Source organism: Otolemur garnettii, unplaced genomic scaffold (assembly GCF_000181295.1).
Source record: "Otolemur garnettii isolate 467f Iridium unplaced genomic scaffold, OtoGar3 scaffold00010, whole genome shotgun sequence".
Lineage (NCBI taxonomy): Eukaryota > Metazoa > Chordata > Mammalia > Primates > Galagidae > Otolemur > Otolemur garnettii.
The window spans coordinates 37,549,340-37,569,561 of NW_003852405.1; the positions used below are offsets into that span (position 1 = coordinate 37,549,340).

The 20,222-nt window shown below is 46.4% G+C and overlaps 2 protein-coding genes across 2 annotated transcripts in view; both read right to left on the minus strand.

Annotated features, from left to right (window-relative positions):
- Positions 1 to 694: 694 nt before the first annotated feature.
- On the minus strand, positions 695 to 12,379 carry LEPROT. The gene is made up of 4 exons (XM_003784244.3): positions 12,253 to 12,379; positions 8,613 to 8,688; positions 4,350 to 4,536; positions 695 to 2,655 (listed from the first exon to the last, which is right to left on the minus strand). Exons 1-4 carry the CDS (start codon positions 12,266 to 12,268, stop codon positions 2,539 to 2,541), a joined length of 396 nt encoding a protein of 131 aa, XP_003784292.1. The 5' UTR covers positions 12,269 to 12,379; the 3' UTR covers positions 695 to 2,538.
- A 6,475-nt stretch (positions 12,380 to 18,854) lies between these two features.
- DNAJC6 (DnaJ heat shock protein family (Hsp40) member C6) overlaps positions 18,855 to 20,222 on the minus strand; it is a 163,837-nt gene continuing 162,469 nt past the window's right edge. The window contains exon 19 of the mRNA XM_023509853.1: positions 18,855 to 18,979. Within this exon, the coding sequence (XP_023365621.1) occupies positions 18,878 to 18,979 (102 nt within the window). The 3' untranslated portion in view covers positions 18,855 to 18,877. The remainder of the gene's footprint in view (positions 18,980 to 20,222) is intronic.

The following is a 20,222-nucleotide window of genomic DNA, read 5'->3' on the forward strand; positions in this document are numbered from 1 at the left end:
TGCAGAGTTAATGTCTCACAGCAAATCTAATAATCTTCAAATCTAATATCCCTTTGTGTAAGTGCAGGGATTGAAAATACAATCAAGAGTTAATGCTTTAAGGCCATATATATATATATATATATATATTTTTTTTTTTTTTGAGACAGAGCCTCAAGCTGTCTCCCTGGGTAGAGTGCCATGGCTTCACTGCTCACAGCAATCTCCAACTCCTGGGCTCAAGCGAGTCTCCTGTCTCAGCCTCCCAAGTAGCTGGGACCACAGGCGCCCGCCAAAACGCCTGGCTATTTTTTGGTTGCAGCCGTCATTGTTGTTTTTGGCGGGTCCGGGCTGGGGATTCGAACCCGCCACCTTAGGTGTATGTGGCTGGCACCTTAGCCACTTGAGCCACAGGCGCAGAGGCTAAGGCCATATATTGAGGCTATTTCAGTTATTTGAAAATGTGTATAAGCAACAAAGACACTTTTGCAAAATGTAGCACAAATTGATCACAACTGGCACCTTAGAGAAGCTATTACACACCAACCAGACATTCAAACTGGCACCTTAAAACTTATCGCAGTGATTCTACTACAGGCTGGGTTATTGCTCAACACTACCCATTTCAAAACATCAACAAATTCTCACTCTTTTGTTATCTTTCGAGCAAGGTGACATCACGATAAAACTTTTTAATTTAAACTTTTCTTCCGTGTTAAAAGTGAAATTTATTACAAGTGCAAGTGTCATTATTAAAAATGCTGGTTAAAATTACGAAGTATCTGAATAATGCTTCTAATATAAATATTGGAAATAACAGCTTTGACAATTTGATAGGTACACAGAACATTGAGAACATAAAATCCAGTGCAAGGCCACATATCCCCTTAGGTATCCTTCTGGTCCCAGTGTCACAGTAGCTAACTACTCAGATCACGAGGTCACAAACCTGAAGGTTTGAGTGTTTTGAATGTGTTTAGTCATTATGCTGGCAGAATGTTTAAAAATGTTTAAAAACCTCTGGCTGTATTCAGATCAAGTGGTTCTATTTCTGATTCTTCCCTTTTTCAATAGGTTAGACTGTGACTATAGGACCCGACATGACATTAATCCTGATGACGGCTCAGAAGGTGGCATAAAGTCATGTATGAGAGTCCAGGATATGAGTGACAATGGCCACCTCTACGTGTGCACTGACTGAGCCGGCCCACCCCCTTGTGTGGGCTCACCTGGCTCTTATGTCTCTTTGGGAAGGAAAGTCCAGGGCAAATCACAACTGCCAAGGGGGGGCCTAGGCAAGGAGCTGCTCGGAGAAGGGCCAGATTATAAGGGGACATTGGAAAGTTTCACCTCTATTCTGCCAACCCCTGTTAAAGCAGGAGCTGGTGTCAGCTCAGCCCCTTCCCCTCCTCCCAGGGCAGCCCTGTGCAAACAGCTGCTGCCTTCAGAGGACATCTACTGTCACCATCCCTGCTGGAGACACCCATGCCTGCTGGGGACACCTCTGGGGGTGTGCTGTGGTATGTCTTGTTTTGTTTTTTTAACTGATTTTTTATTATGTATTGACAAATGATAGTTATATATATTTATAAGGTACAAAGTGGTGTTATGTTTTTTCAGTAAAATGTGGAATGATTAAGTCAAGCTCATTAACATACACATCACCTGAAATATCGAATGCTATTTGTGATGAGAACATTAGAAATTTACTCTTAGCAATACTGGACACGTACTGTACTGTTGCCTCCTCTACTCAGCATGCTGTGTGGCCGGCCGGCCTCACAGTGATCAGACTATTCCTCCCATCTAACCAAGACGTGGTGCCCTTCCAAGACCATCTCCCCATTCCCAGCGCAGTTTTCACAGATTTGCAGAACAGCCCGTATTGTGTAGATCTGAACACTTCATAACACAAGAGTCTGGGCCCACCCTCAACATGAGGGCAGGTGAGACATTTCTTACAAGCAAGTGGATGACACGGAGAGATCGGTGGTGCGGTGGGGACGGCCACAGGGAAGTGGTGCCGCCTCCTCGGTGATGGCGTCCACGTGCGGGGCTCACCGACACGCCGGTGTGGGTGTGGGCTCGGGTGTGACCTGCAGACTCTGTGTCTCTGACACACTCCTGGGAAAGGTCTGTGCTCCTGGTCCAGGGTCCCGCTTGAAGAAACAAAGGTCTTTGGCGCAGAGAGAGCTGCCTCTGCCTTTTCAGCCCAACACCTGCCTCCCATCACCTGCCACTTGTCACTTGCCTCCCGTCACCTGCCTTCCGGAGCACATCCCCTGCAAATTCTGGCCTGCCACGGCGTCTGTAAGACACTTCTCAGAGCACCAAGACTACGCAAACAGCAAAAAGTAACATAATTTGACTTTAGTAACATAATCTAAACTCCAGAGGTCTATTTACAGAGAATAAAACTAATCTTTTACTCATGAAGTATTCCTTAAAGTGAACATGATATAAAGGTATAAAAAACCCAGCATATTAAATTTCATAGTAAAATGCCACAGGTGCGCCCATACACTTAAGAAACTCAACACATTCTGTCAAACTAAGGTGCTACCACCGTTCCCAGCTGAAATCATCTTCTCTTCCAAATACAAGGAAAAATCCTTGAATTGTAAGGAAAATGACTGCGTTCCCTGCCAGCACAAGGCCACAGGCTCCCCATTTGATCTGAAACACAAAAAAAGAAGGATTAAATCCTCATTTCCTTCACACTGCGCTTTTTGCAGATCTCTGTTATTTTCTACATTAGGAATATCCAATGAAATATCACACAAAGCTGCTAAAAGGCTTAATGCTGAACAGGCAGAAACAGTAAATTGTTCAGTAATTAGACTAATTACTTCTGCGATGCTTGTTAATTAAGTCTGGTATAACCACTAACATTTTCCTTATTAGTCATATTTCTCTAGCTATTTTTAATTGTTCGTGATTGCCTTAAGTAAAATACAAGTAGTAAGATAACAAACAGTCCAATTATAATACTGGGTACGGAAAGTTCTGCATGTATCAACTTCTTTCATAGAAAATAGAAACTGGAGAGTTATGGATTCACTTGTTTTAGAGAAGAAAACGACTTTAAATAATACTCTGAATACCGATGAAAGCAGTTTTCCAGCTGGGCTGAGGGTTCTGCAGAAGCTCAGCTGGGAGTGAGAGCACCCTCTAGTGGGCATTTTTGTTTTAATTTAACCAACAGAAATATCAAAGTTTCTTTATAAAATAAGATGGCAGTATTAAAGGGGGAAGAAATTCTGTATAAATATTCACAGTAGCACTTAAGAAGTGATAGAATAAAGAACAGAATAAAGTCGTGACACAGAAGAATAAAATCACGACAATCTTGTGTTCAAAACCTTTGATGCTTCCTCCCTATCTGAACAGAGCTCGCCCTGGTGGTGTCCAAGTCCCTGCTAATCAGGCTTCACAGTCTTTCTAACCATGATGGCAACTGCTTGCTTTCTGGCCCATCGTAACGGCCTGTCCTTCATTCCACATTCTGCATTTCCACACCAGGGTGTCACTCCACGCGATGCCTTTCCCACTTCAATCCAAATACCCTCATCCCTGGAGGCCCATATCTGGTGCCACCAGAACGTCTCTGCATTCTGATTGTTTCAGTGACCCCCACAGCACCCCGGGAGGGTACGGACCATCGAGCTAGTTTTGTGTTCTTTAGGAGCAGAGCTAGTACCTGGCTTTTATTTCTGGCATTTCATGAACAGCAGATGTTCTGAAGATACTCAATGAATAAACAAGGTCTGTGCATATCTGATCTCCAATGCCCCAAATAAGAGTCTCATAAAATTAAAACAGAATGCAGGTGGGGGATTAAAACAGATAGTATAAAGGCAGAGAGCACCAAACCGAAACAAAATACACTGTAATGTATTTTGGAGAAAAAAAAGAATATTTTTATATTGGATGTGAAGATGTCATCTCAGTCATCATCTCTCCCAGATGCTACACAGTTGTCCCCTGAATATATAACTATTGTATTCAGTTGAGAATTGAGTCCAGGATCCCATTTGCAGGATAAGATTTTGATAAGATTTGGTAACTGGAAAAGTACTGCTAATGTGGTCCCCGTGTTATGCTGTAAGAGTTAAGAGGTAGGGATTTACTTGAGAACAATTCCAGAGAACAGATTAAAGTAGAAAAAGCAAGAAATGAACTTGGTTGTAAGAGAAACAACAAAGCACTCTGGGAACATGGCTGAGACGCTGACAGGCAGATCTAAGTGGAGGGAGTGGGGAGACCAGTGCAGAGATTGTAAGCAATGAAAACAGAACTGAGGTCCTGGACGGAGGCCTTGCAAGTAAACTCAGCAACAGTTGAGCAAAACAATAGAAAACAGAACTTACCACAGCCACACGAGCAAGAATAACAGGAAACCCAAAGGCAGAAACAACAATTCCAGTAGTGAAGAAATACGCCAGTTCCCGGCAGGCACTGCTGGTTGCATCAGAGTCGTATGTGACTCTTTTGGCAATGAAATAGGGAATGGGGGAGATGGCATGGAAAATCAGGACGAACAGGGGCCAGTACACGCTGTCAGGTGGACCCAGGCAAGACCCAAAGAGAAAAGGTACATTTTAAACAGTTACATTTTAAATGTTTTACATTTTTAAATGAAATGCTACTATTTCAAAATTATTGTAATTTTAAATGTCTAAGTCAGAAAATCAGTCATGAATATTATAATGTAAGATGATTTCTACCCAGAATAGATAAGTAGTGATGATTTAAATTAATAGTCCCTTAACACATAGGTAGATCATATTGTAAGACACAACCCTAGGACATAGATCTAGAAACTTCTCTGTTGTCTGTTACTAAGTGGCAATTTTTTTTTTTTGAGACAGAGCCTCAAGCTGTCCCCCTGGGGAGAGTGATGTGGCATCATAGCTCACAGCAACCTACAACTCTTGGGCTCAAGCGAGTCTCTTGCCTCAGCCTCCCAAGTAGCTGGGACCACATGCGCCAGCCACAGCGCCCGGCTATTTTTTGGTTGCAGCCGTCATTGTTGTTTGGCAGGGCCTGGGCTAGATTCGAACCCGCCACCTTAGGTGTATGTGGCTGGCGCCTTAGCCACTTGAGCCACAGGCGCCGAGCCGGCAATTTCTTTAAAGACAGAATTTTAACTTTGCCGTCCCTGCTTTCCCTCTAGAACACAGCCCTGCTGTGGGTTTGTACAGACTCAGTCAATAAAGACCTTTTTGGTACACACACACTGGACATCTTCCCATGGCTTAGAATTAAACCCAAAGCCCTGCCCCGGCCTCGCAGACTCACATGATGTGGTACTGTCTGTTTCTTCCCTTCCTTTCATGTCATCGTCCCTTCGTTTGTTTAATCTGTAGCCACCCAGCCTCCTGTCTGTTGCTGGAACACTCTGAGCCCACGGCTGCTTTCAGGGCCTTTGCACAGCTGTGCCCTCTGTTTACAATGCTCTTCCCCAAACTTATGTTCTCCAGCTCCTTCCTACCATGTGATCTGCATGGACGGCCACCCACCTAAGAGTGGCTCTCCCGACTGCTGCTCTAAGGCACCCCAGGGCACCCTCAAACCCCGTTTTAACTTTATGCACAGTGCTTGTTCCCATATGAGATTTCTCTGCTTATGAGAACAGGATCTGACCAATCTTGGTTGTCACCTCTTCTCTCCAGGGCCTAGAATGGGTAAGGGACTATATTGATTCTGTTGAATGAATGAAATAATTAATGGATTCTAAGAGGAGTACAAGAAAATAAGTATGCTCACTAGTAAAAACTTTAGATGCACTCTGAATTTTATTATAACAGATAATAATACTCTAATGCAAAGATAAAACTCCTTTTTTCCCAAATGTCAAAGAGTAGCATTCATAAAAATTTGCCATCTGGTGTCCAATGGTGTTTTCTCTATAAGTATTTCAAAAATAATCTATAATTTTTTCCTCTATCAGCTACACATATTTTTCTTTTTGAGACAGAGACTCATTTTGTTCCCCTCAGTAGAGTGCTGTGACATCACAGCTCACAGCAACCTCAAACTCTTGGGCTTAAGCGATTCTCTTGCCTCAGCCTCCCAAGTAGTTGGGACTACAGGCAGCTGCCACAACGCTCGTCTGTTTTCTTTGTTGCAGTTGTCATTGTTGTTTAGCTGGCCCAGGCCAGGTTTGAACCTGCCAGCCTTGGCGCATGTGGCCGGCGCCATAACCACTATGGGCACCGAGCCTATCAGCTACACGTTTTTATGCTTCATTTCTTAAGGAAAAAAATATACTCTCCTCATTTCTATGTACACCACAGTAATTCCTATCACCATAGCCCTGGGATAACCCAGACCAACCCAAATACTGGCACCTACAAGGAGGACTTGGGGTTGGGCCAAAATCACAAGGTGTCCCATTTTAGATGCAGATCTAGGTAACCAAAAAGAAGAAAGGAAAGTCCCCTTCATTCCGAGGACTCAGGATGGAGACACTGAGTTTGGATTCCTAATTTTAAACTAGAGGGATTATGACACATTCAAGAATCACCAAAGGATGCTATGGAGGAGGCCCCAGAGCAGTGGTTCTCAACCTTCCTAATGCCGCAAACCTTTAATACAGTGCAAAGGGGTCACGACCCACAGGTTGAGAACCGCTGCCCTAGAGGCTCTCCAGTTCCAAGCCAACTTTTACCCCTGAGGACAGGAGATGCAGAGAAGGGGAGAGGCCTGGAACAGGCCCAGAGGTCACCGGGCATGCCCACAGCCAAGCGTTCTTAATTGTCCCTGGAACACAATGACACTCTTCTGAGAAACAATCTGCGGGGCTCTATGTCTCAGCTTAGAGTAAGCCACTGAATGTGTACCATGCAGGGGACAGGGAGGCCAGGGTTGGAAAGGGCCAAAAAGTAAACATTTAGGATTTTCAAGCCATAAACTCTTTGTTTCAACTACTCAACTCTGCCTTTTTAGTTCAAAAGCAGACAAGACAATTCATAAGCAAATCTGCAGGGCTGTGTCCCAGTAAAACTTTCCTTACAAAAATCGCAGCAGGCCGTCTAGGCCAGGGTGCTGATGATGATCCTGGGGCACCGGCACTCTGATATAAGATTAATTTCTGTCTATTAGCAGAATGGGCCATTTCCTTACCTTACAAAGACACAGAGTATAAGAGGTAGTTTAAAACACCTAGATTCAGAGTTGGTTGTAGAATAATGGAGAAACCTTTGGTCAAAACACTCAGATCAACCCCCATTTCCATCCTTGCCACTCACTGCTGAGTGGTCAGTGAAGTCTCCACCTGCTCTGGCTTTGGCTTCCCAGGTAGAAGTGAGGACACTGACAGCTCACAACCCACAGCACTGGCTGTGGAGGCTCTGGGCATAGGGCCCCTCTCAGGCCTGAGCACTTCCGAGTGCCTGGCCAGGACTGGAGGGGAGTCTGAATGCAGCAGCGTGATGAAGGCTGCTGCAGGTCCCCATAGCTGACCATGTCAGCCATACCCAGCCCGTCCCTGGGGAGACATCCATACCCACTTTGTTGAACCCTGGCATCAACTACAAACTTCCCATCACTCTCCTTCTCTCTCCTCTGCCACACCTCCCCTCCCCCTGCAGAGCACACAGGGCCTAGGACAGCTCTCCGTGCAGGGCACACAGGACCCAGGACACTTCCCCTCCCACTGCAGAGCACACAGGGCCTAGGACAGCTCTCCGTGCAGGGCACACAGGACCCAGGACACTTCCCCTCCCGCTGCAGAGCACACAGGGCCTAGGACAGCTCTCTGTGCAGGGCACACAGGACCCAGGACACTTCCCCTCCCGCTGCAGAGCACACAGGGCCCAGGACAGCTCTCTGTGCAGGGCCAGCCCTAATCCCCCTATGCCCAACTGTAGTTTATCTCTGCCAGCAGGAGCCATGTGTGGCGTCCCCAGAGCTCCATGTGTTTTTAGGTCCCCAGCCTCAGCACATGCCAGTCCTCTGCCTGGTGCTGCCTTCCCTGAGAGCTGCACGGCACCTTCTGCTACATTTACTATCTGTCTTCCCCACTGAAGTACAGGCTCTGAGAACAGGATCTTCATCCTCTCCCTTCTTAATCCCCAGTTCCCACACCGTGGCTGGCAGAGGTAAGATCTCAAATGACAACTGTGGAACAAACAACTTGCTGAATGTTCCATTTGCCTGGAACGCCCTCCCCGGACTCATAAGCCTAAGAACTCCTATCTATCCACCGAGTCTCGACTCAAACATGACCTCTGTGAGGCAGCACCCGAGTGTCTCCGAGACCCAGGGGCACCTGCTGACTCTGGGGGCTCCCATGTCTCCCCGCACCTGCCGTCTCACTACAGACCGCCTGCCTCCCTCCCACCCACACCCAGAGCTGTAGCTCCTGCAGGACAGGACTTGTCCCTTCATCCTCGAACCCAGCTGGTCCTGAGTAGGTGTTACACTAATGCCTATTAAATGAATCAAGCAATTTTTAAAAGAGCTTTTTTCTGCACAAATATACCTGACCGAGGAAGGGACACGGTTCACAATCCCAGCTTTACCATCTCATTGTTCAGTGCTTAGTGCTAATTTGACCAAGTCTTCAACACCCACACCAGTAGTGACAAAGGAAAAAAAGAATAGTTCTTTTTGAAAAGATAACTTACCCATAATCCTCCAAGGCACAGCCCAGCAAAAGAAAAGTCAGCCCGATGGCCCCGCTGAAGGATAATGCCACAAGAGCTGTGAAAACAAAACCAGCATTTAAAGGTCCCAGATGAGTGGTCACCAGGGGCTGGAGGCGTCAGAGAAAATGGACAATGACTAATAACAGGTGCAAGGTTTCTTACGGGGCTGAGGAAGGGTTCTATAGGAATGTAGCACCGATGGTTTCACAACCTCATGAATACACACATACTAAAAACCAAGAAATGTTACACTTCAAAAAGGTTAACTTTATGGTATATGAATTCTATCCCAAAACTTTTTTTACTAAAAAAGTCCTCAAATTTGAGCAAATGCGGCAATTTGTTATTACTTTATTAATTGACATTACGTTTGACTAGCAAATGACTGCTGCTCTGAACTACCTGTCTGTCCCCAAGTTCATGGGCTAAAGCACCACTCCCCACTAGGAGACGCCATGAGGAGGTGGGGTCTCCAGGACACAATCAGGTTTAAAAGAGGTCTTGAGGCTGGAGTCTCTGTCACTAGACAGGTGTTCGCAAAAGAAGAGAAGGAGACCAGAGCTCTCTCTGTGTTCTACCAGGCAAGGACAAGAAGGGAACGTGGCCATCTGCACAGTAGGAAGCAGACGCTTAGGACACCAGGTCCCCATGCACCTTGACCACGGCCTTCCCAGCCTCCAAGCTGTGAGAAATAAATCATTACTTTTTAAGCCACCCAGTCTATAGTCACCCAAACTGATTGAGACAATTACCTATTTGTACCACTTTAAAATCACAAGGTAGAGAAAGATCTGAAGTGATCCCAGCTAATGTGGGAGTCCCCTGTGCACCTGCCAGAGGCCAGCTGGCCAGTCCAAGCAACTCCTGTGAAGGGACGTGCACTCCACCTGAGATAGGCTGTCTCACCGTGACTGAGATGGTCTCTCAGTGTTGAAACTTCCTTCCTTACCTCATATGGAGAACTGCTCCCCTATAAAAGTACCTTTGCCCCCCAAACTGCAGCACTTCAAGTATTTGAAGACTGCCTTCCTCAACTAAAATTCCCAACTAATCAACGTTTATTCTCTGCATCTGCAGGACACTCATTCCTGAGCGGGTAGGGACCTATCTGCCCTCTCTTGCTGCAGATTGAGAGATAGGCAGAATGTCAGGGCTGTGAAAAAACCCTGAACTGAGCCACAAACATGGATCAAATCTTAACTCTGCCACCAACTGCTGTGTGACTTTGGGTGGAAGCTGAACCTCTTTAAACCAGAGTTCTCACCTGTAAAATAGGAATAAGGGTGCCATTTTATTGTGTTTATGGGAATTAAATAACCACATAAAGTGCTTGGCAAAAGCACTGAGGTGTTCAGTAAATAAACAGGGACTGATGCAGGGACCTCTGTGCAACATTCCGTGATAAAAGTGTAAATATATACTTTGATATAAAGTATAGATCAAAAGCACAGGACACTATATTATCCAAATTTTCTTTTGGAAAAATCCATAACATAATGAATCATCAATGAAACTGATGAACATTTTATATTGCCTCCTTTTACTTTGAGAGGAAATATAGGGGAACTTTTATAGGAAGATCTCAAGGAGCTTTTTTAAAAAAACATCTGGGGCTAGGCATGGTGGCTTATGCCTGTAATCCTAGCATTGTGGGAGGCCGAGGCCAGAGGATTGCTGGAGGCCAGGAGTTTGAGAAGCTGCAGCCTACACCTAGCTATTGTCACCGTCTGCAGCTGCTTCACAGCCTCTGAGCTGTTCTGGCACCGAGGCTCACCAGCTCAATCTCCTAAACCATTTACCCAGCTTCAACCCTGGCCACTAACCTAAGGGAGCTTAAATTCCTGCTGAGAACAAGGTGTGTTCTTTCATGCTCTCTGCCCAGGGTCAGTGTTATTATTCTCTCCACTTGGAATGCACTCCACCTTCACCCCATGCTTTGCCAGGTGAAACCTCATTGATCCCTTCAGATTTAGTTCAAGAATCATCTCTTCCATGAAAACAGTTCCTCCTTCTCCCTGGGGCAGGGTCAAGCAATCCCATCTGTATTAGTCTCCTAAGGCTGTGGTTATAAAGCACCACAAACTGGGCAGCTTAGAATAACAGAAACTTGTTCTCTCCTGGTTTTGGAGGCCAGATTCCTGGAATACAGGTGTCAGAACCCTTAATCCCCCTGAAGGCTGTAGGGACCACCCTTCCTTGTCTCTCCCTAACTCCTGATGGTCACCAGACATCCTTGTGCTCTCAGCACCTGCATCCCTCCAATTTCTGCCTCAGTCTGCACATGGGGTTCCCCGGGTATCTCCATGTCTGATTTTCCCTCTTATTCAAGTAGAGACACCAGTCACTGGACTAGGGCCTACCCTATGCCAGTAACTACCATTTTAACTTGATTATACCTGCAAAGAACCTAGTTCCAAGTAAGGTCACTTTCACAGGTCCTAGCAAATTAGAACTTGAACATAAGATTCACAGTAACGGAATTACTTTGAACTCTGTCACCCAACAATAACGTCTTCATTACCTTTTTATTCCATATCTCTAACATCCAACAGTTCCTCAATAGAAGCTGAATTATTTGCAAAATGCTCCCTCCCCTTAGTCCTTTTCCACTTCACACGTTGTCTTCCTTTTATGACATAACAATTTCGAATACATTTGGTAGTTTCTGGTCATGCAGAACAAAGATGCTACTTCCATCTATTTTCTGCACTGGCTTCAAAGGCTGTTACACAGTGGACACCGTCCAAGTAAGCCACGTGCATTAAACTGATATCAAATATATTAGAGCCAGTCAGGAATAAGATACTGTGTTATCTACTGCTCAAGGATCCTGTCCTCAGATAAATTCACAGTGAGCACACATGTACACACACGCATGTACACGCACACCGTACACACGTTTACAGCCGATGTTGATTAATTGGAAAGACCTGTGGGTACAGAGTTTAAGGATGATAGAAACGCCAAGGCAAAAAACAAGTTAAGCTACTCTGTTGGAAAGGTAAGAAAGGGTACTGTTTCCTGCGAAAACAGCAGGGGTCTTCCTGCAACGCCTTCTGTCCCCTCTCTCTGAAGGCACAGGATAGATGAGGGGGATCCGCCGCGCCCTCCTGCCAACACCCTCTGCAAAACGGGCTGCACACACACACACACACACACACACACTCACCAAACGCACGTACTGCGCATCCTTCCGCACAAAGATACAGTGGGTACAGGGGAAGAGTGGACACAGAGGGCAGCGGGGTGGAAGCCCCGCCCACTCTAGCGCCACGTCGCGGGGACACGGCATTTCCGGGCGTGTTTGTCCCACGGACTTGCCCGCAGTCGGGGCTGCCAGCCGGAAACCTCCGGAACAAGGGGATGCAGCCCCCAAAGCTGAGAGCACCGCAGACAAAGTGCCCTCCAGAGACCGGGCCCTACGAGCAGGGCCAGGAGGAAGGGCGGGGGGGACGCGGAACAGAGCGGAGACTCGGTTAGACGCGCGGGGCAGAGACAGCTGAGGCCTGGGGCTGGGGCTTCCCCGCGCCGCAAGGAACAAGGAGGGGCTGGGGTAGCCGCTCCCGCCTGCGCCGAGGACGCAGCCCAGGCTGACCCGGAGCGTAGGGCCGGGATGTACCTTTCACTCCCGCCATGTCTCCCGCGCTGGGCAGCGGCTGCTTCCGGCTCCCACCGCAGCCCGGCCCCGCCCAAGCCAAGCCCGCGGCCGCCGGGTGGACCCGGAGCCCTCCCTGGTCACCCCGAGCCCCGCCCTGCCGGCATTGAGCCCGCCCACCTTAGTTCTAGTTTCGTCTCCGCCATTCAAAGCCCGCCTCTGCTGACCCAGAACTCCACCCGTGCCACTCAGAGCCCCGCCTCTGCCAGCATTGGGCCCGCCCATTCTGGGCCTAGTCCCGCCCCTGCCAGCCCAGAACTCCTCCCCCAGCATGTAGAACCCCACCTCTGCCTATCCCAACTCCACCCGCGCGACTCAGAGCCCCGCCTCTGCCGGCATTGAGCCCGCCCATTCTGGGCCTAGTCCCGCCCCTGCCACGCCGAACCCCCGCCCCTGCCGGCCCAGAACTCCGCCCCTGGCATGAAGAGCCCCGTCTCTGCTAACCCAGAACTCCGCCTCTGGCCCACAGAGCCCCGCCCCTCCCGGCTCAGAACCCCGCCCCTGTCTGACCATAACTCCGCCTCTAGTACACAGAGCCCCGCCCCGGTCTGTCCAGAACTCCGCCTCCAGCACGCAGAGCCCCGCCCCTGTCTGTCCAAACTCTGCCTCCAGCATGCAGAGCTCCGCCCCTGCCGCCCCAGAACTCTGCCCCCGGGACTCAGAGCTCCTTTCTTACTGGTCGTGATCCTCACCACTCAGAGCCCGCCGATTTGGTCTGGGCCTTGTCACTCCAGCCGGGTCTTAGCTGGTTCAGAACCGTACCCGGGTCGTAGACCTTCTCACCCGAGTTTACCCGGCGAGTCCCGGCAAGCGCGGCTCTCTGTGTCTGGAGAGTCCGGCGGACCGCGAGCCCTTCCAGCTCGGCCCTGCTGCCTGCGTGGACCTCGGCCCCGGCCCGGAGTCGGAGGAGGGGCAGGATGATCTGGCCGGCGGGAGCCCTCTGGACCTGTGGGTGTCTGCGGGGTGGGGGCTCGGACCCAGGGAAAAGACCGAGAGGCGCCGCGTTACAGCTCCGACCCTGCCCCCGGCGTCGGCTCTCTGCTGTAAGGAGCGGTTTTTCCTTGGTTCCCTGATTTATTTGCAGAGACAAAGACCACAAAAGCCTTTCTGTGTCCGAGGCTTTCCTGAGCCACTTTTTGTACGTTGGGCCTCAAAGCCTGCTGCAGGTAGCCATGGCCGGCGGCCGGTCCCAGAGCCCCCTACGCTTGCCTTCCTGCGGGGTGCGTACTTGTATGGGACACGCACCTGTGTAGAGAGCGCACCTGTCTGGGGTGCACACCTTCTGGGGAGCGCACCTGTCTGGTGTGCACACCTGTGTAGGAAGCGCACTAGTCTGGGGTGCACACCTGTGTGGGGAGCGCACCTGACTGGAGTGCGCACCTGTCTGGGGATCGCACCTGTCCGGGGAACGCACCTGTCTGGGGAGCAATCCGAAGGCTCCGTCCTCCAGGGAAGGCCCCAGGGAGGGCCGGGCTTGGCTGTCGCAGCCCTCTGGGGCCGTTCCCTCGTTCCAGCTGAGAACTGCTCCGAGGTGTGCCACGGTCCCTTACTCTGGTTTTTTCTCAGTTTTCAACAGGATTGAAAGAGAAAGGGGCCTGTGGGAGGCCCCTGCAAAAGCAAATTCTCCCTTTTTCAAAAATCGCACACTGATCATTTGAGCCTGTTCCTGTCCCAATAAATGAGTAATTATGTGTCAGTGTATTTTCCTAGCTCTCCTCACAGCGGATGGCGCACTCACTAAACATGGCGCTGTGAACCCCTGACTCCCCGCGGAAGCTTGGTGACCCGGGACTCCACCTCGGTGTTCTCTGTGGCCCTCAGTCTGCCCAAGGTCATTACAATGTATGCTGCTTTGGCTTAAGGATTATTTTGAGCTGAAAGCAAATGAAAAGCAGGTGCCACAAGAAAAGCTCTGGGCCTTCCCCTTACCTGCCAAAAAGTGGGACATAAATACACAAAGATGTCCCCACAGCAGACTCCCCTGGACCAGGAAGGACAAAGGAGAACTGCCGGGGACAGCCTTAGACCCAGGGAGCTGACATAATGAATTTTACTACCTAGCCTTTATCTACTGCTAGTTTCCATATGTTTATCTTCCTACAATTTGCTGCTCCTAGAGATTGAAGGTCCTTTTTCTTTATCTTGTAATTTCTTTAAAAATGTATCATTCCTCAGATAGTGACTAGTGAGTGTGGAAGCTGAGGTTAAGCCCCCAACTGTTCAAGTCTAGAGTCGATGGGCAGCATTGGTACTATTCTGCACAGGGGGTCTTATGCTCAAAGAAGGCCGGAATTCTCAGAGTAACTAGAAGTGACAGTGACCTCTTAACAGGGCATCAGATCCACTTGTTGAAATGCTTTTCTCCTACTTATCTATTCATATCTTGCATACAGTGTACTTAAAATATTGGCTGAATCAACAAATATTAATTAGCTTACCATAATAGGATCACCTTTCTCTATCCCAAGGACAAGATCTAGCCTCAGACCCCAGGTCTGGGTAAATTTATCCACATTTCCATTTTCTTAGGTAGGATTTACAAAGTCTGCCTCTGAAAGCTTTTTTTTTTTCCTAATTGAGTGAGAACATATATATGTATATAGATACAATAGCTCCCAGGGACATAAGCACACAGTGCAGGTGCCCGAGTGTCACATCTCCACTGGGCAGGCTGTCAGTCAGTGCCGCAAGGGGCAGGCCGTTAGTCAGTGCAGCACTGGTTGAAATCTACAGGGTTGGTTTTGCTTCGTAACTCTCCATCGCCCTTTCCTTTCCCACAGTTCTTCCCTTTACAAAACATACACTGCAAGTTTCTTTGCCATTTTATACAGACAGATCTGTCAGCTCAAGGAGATAGGACCAAAAGCCAAGCCACAGGGTCCCTGGGCTGCCTTTTCCTGCTCCTGGATCCACTCCCCACATAAGGTTTCAATGTGACTCCAGCCCCAACACTGACCTGTGGTGATACACTTTATCTTATTTACTATCTGTAACGATCGTTACTATTTATCGAGTACCTGCTTGGTAAGAGTTGATATAGACAATCTCTAATCCCTCCCTTGCAAAGTTGTTAGAATTCTTCTTTAAAGGTGATAAAATTAAGTTTGCTAGGCGTGGTGGCCAGGAGGCTGAGGTGGGAGGACTTCTTGAAGAAAGGAGTTTGAAACTAGCCTGCACAACACAGTAAGAGCCTGTCTCTAAATAAATAAATATTTTAAAATTAGCTGGGCATGGTGGTGCACACCTATAGTCCCAGCTACTCAGGCGGCTGAGGCAGGAGGATCACTTGGGCCAGAAGATTGAGGCATCAGTGAGCTGTGATCATGCCACTGTACTCCAGTCTGGAAGACAGAAAGAGACCTCATATCTTAAATTAAAAAAAAAAAAAATCAAAAAAGGACTCAGAGTTATGAAACTTGTCCAATGTAATAGTCTATAAATTGAAAAACCAGGATTCAAACCCACTCTTTTGCAAACCAATAGGTAAACTATGCCCGAATACCTGGTTTATCTTTACAATAATCAAAACCTGTTTCAGCTTGACGTACATTCCCTGATGGGCGTTTCTAGCAGGGAAGCTAATCTGTTGCTGAGATAGCTGTTTCTGGAAATTCATCTTTTTTCTTGTTTTGTTTTTGATTTGTTTGTTGGGGGGGGGCATTATTCCTGAAGGTGCCGAGTCCCACGTGGTGGCAGAGCCAGCTCCTCTGCTCTCTACCTTCTCCAGAAATCCACTTACTATACACACTGTCTGTGGATAGAGGACATGTCAGACATTAAACTGATAATTTTATTACATCTGGCGTTAGCTAAATGGCAGAGAAGCTACTGAAACACAACCTTCACATTCACGCATTCACACACGGTTTCACTGGCAGCTGTGGATAGCACGGTGATGGCTCAGATGCTTTAGATCTGCAGCTTTTATTTCCAAGTGAACATGCGGCTTCTGTCCTCAGAAAGTGAAAATATCTGGGACTTTGTTTCTAATAAAGTCCCAGATTCCTGGGATCAATCCCTTTGATATGACACATAAGTACACTTTTGAAAATCCATTAATATTCTAGCTGGGAGACTGGAATTCTATGTTGATTCTTTTTGAAACATAATATTCATGCAGCATAATCGAAAGTGCATGGGCGCAGGTGTGTGTGTGTGTGTGTGTGTGTGTGAGGGCAGAAATGATGAGTGTATGAACCCAGAATCCTGTCAGACTACATTTCAGTACAGATGCTATTACATGCTTTTCACAGTCTCCCCTTCCAACTTTCTGTAAATGTGAATCCCATCAGAAGATGCAATTCAAGCTTATCATCATATTCCTACAGGTACAAAAATGATGGAGGCATCTACAAATATTTTTTGAGCCTTTTAATATACATTACAAATATTTTAGACCAATCACATTTTGTTGTAACATATTTACAAAACAAAAAATATATTACAATAAATATGAATGAAACAGTGAATCTGACCAACAATAAGCTGTGTCACGACCAGATATTTAAAAGGAATGCAAAACCCGTTGGTCTGCATGTGTTAAGAGTTTTGAGATAAATAGGAGTCCAGATTTATAATGTATCCGGAAAAGAGATGTGGGGAAGCCCCAAATTTAAGTGAAGTAAGATTCTTTCTCATTACTAATTACATAAGGTTTAATGATGAAGGATGAACATTGATGGATGTTCCAAATGTGATACAAAGCTAATGTAGTGCTATCATTTCAAAATGTACATGACACCCACAGAATATCCTCTGAATAATTATCATTATATACTGTAGTTCACACAGTATCTACAAGTGCGAATGAGAAAAAAACAGGTCACAGCAACATGTCTCACATTCCAATTTTAAATAAGACAAGCACGTACTGGATCAAACATTATTTTATAATACGTTAATAAATAACGGTTTGTTATGGTTACCTTGAACAGTTACAACTATATATTTAAAAAGAGAACATGTTATGCAAGTTTCAGATTGCCGGTAAAATAAATAATGAAACTTTATAACAAAAAAAAAAGAGAGAGCGAAAAAGATCTATCTGGAACCTAAATTATTTTTGACATGCCGCTTTTCCGGTGCTATTTGCCACAAGAAAATTAAAACAGAAACAAAAAACTGATCGTCTTTAAAAACAACTTTTCACAATATTGAGCATGGACCGTTTGAGACTAACATGGAAATCTTCTTGCCCCCTCTGCTTTGCATATATGTATGTATAAAGTGCACACTGTGTGCGTGTGCACCAGAATCTACCAAAGTCACAGGACAGCAAACTGCTCATCCCTCCAAATGAGAACCAGACAAAACACTGATCTCAAATCCAACCAGGGTAAGGTCTGGAAAGGTTTCGTTCTTACTTTGCCAACACAAATGTCCCTGTGTGAATGTTGTTCCTGTGAATCCCCAACTACGTTAAACACAATAAACCACACTGTAATAACCCCAGGGGTCTAGATTCACATGTGGGGAGGTGGGACCTGGTTCCTTGAACCATATGACAGGATCTGAGGTGAGCACAGACAGCTCCCTTGCCACAACCTGGCCTTTCTCAGACTCAAGTTCCATCTCATCATCTTCTGCTCTCTAAGCACGACCACTCAGAGAACCTGAGAACACTGAGTCCTGACTCCCTACTGGTCCTGAGAATTGTAAATGGACTGAGCTGCTTTACAACCTGTTTCTAGCAAGAACAACCTGTTTCTTGGCTAAACAAAAAGAAGAGCATTGAGCTTTACAGCAAAATTAGAAGTTTCTTCCAAATCATGTTTAGAGTTGTTATAGTATGAAAACTTCTTCTCTAAGCAACCACAGTTTTCCAAAGGGTCAGGAAGATAGCCCAATATCCTGACCAGGAATAGAGGTTTCCACATCTTCAGGGTTTCTACTTTCTGTAGCCAACATTTTCACTAATTTTTTGCTCATCTAGAAGGAGTTGGTGGTGATCACTGTACTGTAGTGTAATCACTTTCCACGATTCAAATTCTTTCACATTTGCTGTCCTCCTGACCAAACAATATACACAGTATTATGCTAAAAGCCTTAGTAAATTTCTCTTAAAAAAAAAAGAAAAATCCTTGGTGGCTATGTTCCTAGATTCTGCATAAAGCCGCTGCTGAGATTACATCTTTCCAAGAAAATCTAAAAAGCATTATTTTAAACCATCATATCATTCCATTATCATAACTTTTGCTCATTAATCCTATCCTCAGACAATGAGATGGGTGTTACACCTTCCGGGGTGGAGGCTGCTGCTCTTCATCTCCCCCAGGCAGAATGCTGAGCAGTTCCCCAGGACCAGCGTGGACGCTGCCACTCTGCAAGTCCATCCCACTGAAAGGTCAGAAAGCTGCCACTCTGCAAGGCCATCCCTCTGAAAGGTCCTCTCCTGTTTGGGATATTTTATGGCAGGGACTTGGAGAAACCAGACATCCACACTGTTTATCAATGAGAAATTAATTCACAAGGTATTTTACAGTTTAGTGCTGGAAACACATTACTGAAGTTCTGATTCACTTCAAAAACCTCAGAACTATGACATATACAGTGTCAGCAAAGTCTGCAGCACAGGTAACGAGCTCACGGTTTAATACAAGGGCTTCTGGCCTTGGTTTTCAAATTCAGACCAGGCATCGTTTAGCTCCATGAAAATCATCTTGGCATACTGTTCATAGGGCTGCCCGGTAGCCTATGGAAAGAACAAAAAACACACATTAGATACCACAGACCAAAATTTTACTTATGTTAAAATGTTCACTGCAAACATGTGCAGTGATTGAAATGCTTTTCTATTTGGCCATTTCTCAGCCTAATCCATATGGCCCTGTGGCCTCCCTAAAATGTGCTCACCCTAGGTATTCACACAAGGCAGCAGCGATTGGCCAGTGAGCAGATAACAGAGTTTAGTGGGCAGCAGACGACACCTCTCTGTTCTCCAGAAGTATCTACCAAGTGACAAACTTTAACATAGCCTATCTCCACTGAGACTGTATTTCTAAACTCCAGTTTTCTCATTTCTAAGAAAAGTTAAGTTCTATGTGATCCACAACAGTGGGCCTAGAGTTTGTAGATTTTTCTGGGTTCTTATTTCTTTTTAGATTCATCAAAATTCAAGGACTAACATTGTTTCTCATTAACTCATCCATTCAGACTAGTCACAGTGTGAAGGGATGAAATCAAGTTCAAGTGTGAGCTCCCACGTGGGACTTCCCTCTGAGCTTCAAGTCACATGACTGGGACAGTCCATCTGACACACAGACAACTCACTTCCATCTGAGCTGTTTCTATGTATTGAAACTGTCAATATTAAAATAATGCAGAGCTACAATGTATAAATAATAATCAAAAATCTAATTTCTTGCTAATAATATTACCTACACTTGAATGAATTAAAGATAGGAAAAGAGAGCAGGTGCAAAGGAAATAACAAGTCACCCCGCCCACAGATAATCATCCCGGGGGCAGGTCACAGGTCCAGAGATGCAGGGAAGCAACTTAGGCTGAGAGTCTGGCTGCTTATGTGTGTAACATACAGACCTCTCTGGGAGAAAGAACTTCTGACCTTCACTTTTCGTGATGCAAGATGTTCATGTAATGTTCTTACAAGCTAAAACGGGCGACCTAAAACACTGATTCCCCCACAACTTGTCCATTCACATTAATTATATTAATATTTCAGTGCCAGGGAGGTTCTGCCCTGGAAGCTTTTTATCTCTGTCCACACAGTTGACATAGCTCTCATGTGTAAGAGCCTCCCTAACATGAATTCACTGATGCTTCCCAGGGTCCAGTCCCTGAAGACATTTCCATACTCAACACTTGCAGCATTTCCCCTCCATGTGAATTCTCCAAAACTGAGAAGAGCTGGAGATTCCATGGAAATGAGTGCAAACTCAGCATCTCTGGGGTCTCTCCATCATGTGCACACTCGG

Coding starts and splice junctions, on each gene's coding strand:
- LEPROT (XM_003784244.3), bottom strand. Junction 4,537..8,612: donor TGTGCCTTGGAGGATTATGG/GTAAGTTATCTT, acceptor TCCACCTGACAG/CGTGTACTGGCCCCTGTTCG. Junction 2,656..4,349: donor TTCTTGCTCGTGTGGCTGTG/GTAAGTTCTGTT, acceptor TTTGTGTTTCAG/ATCAAATGGGGAGCCTGTGG.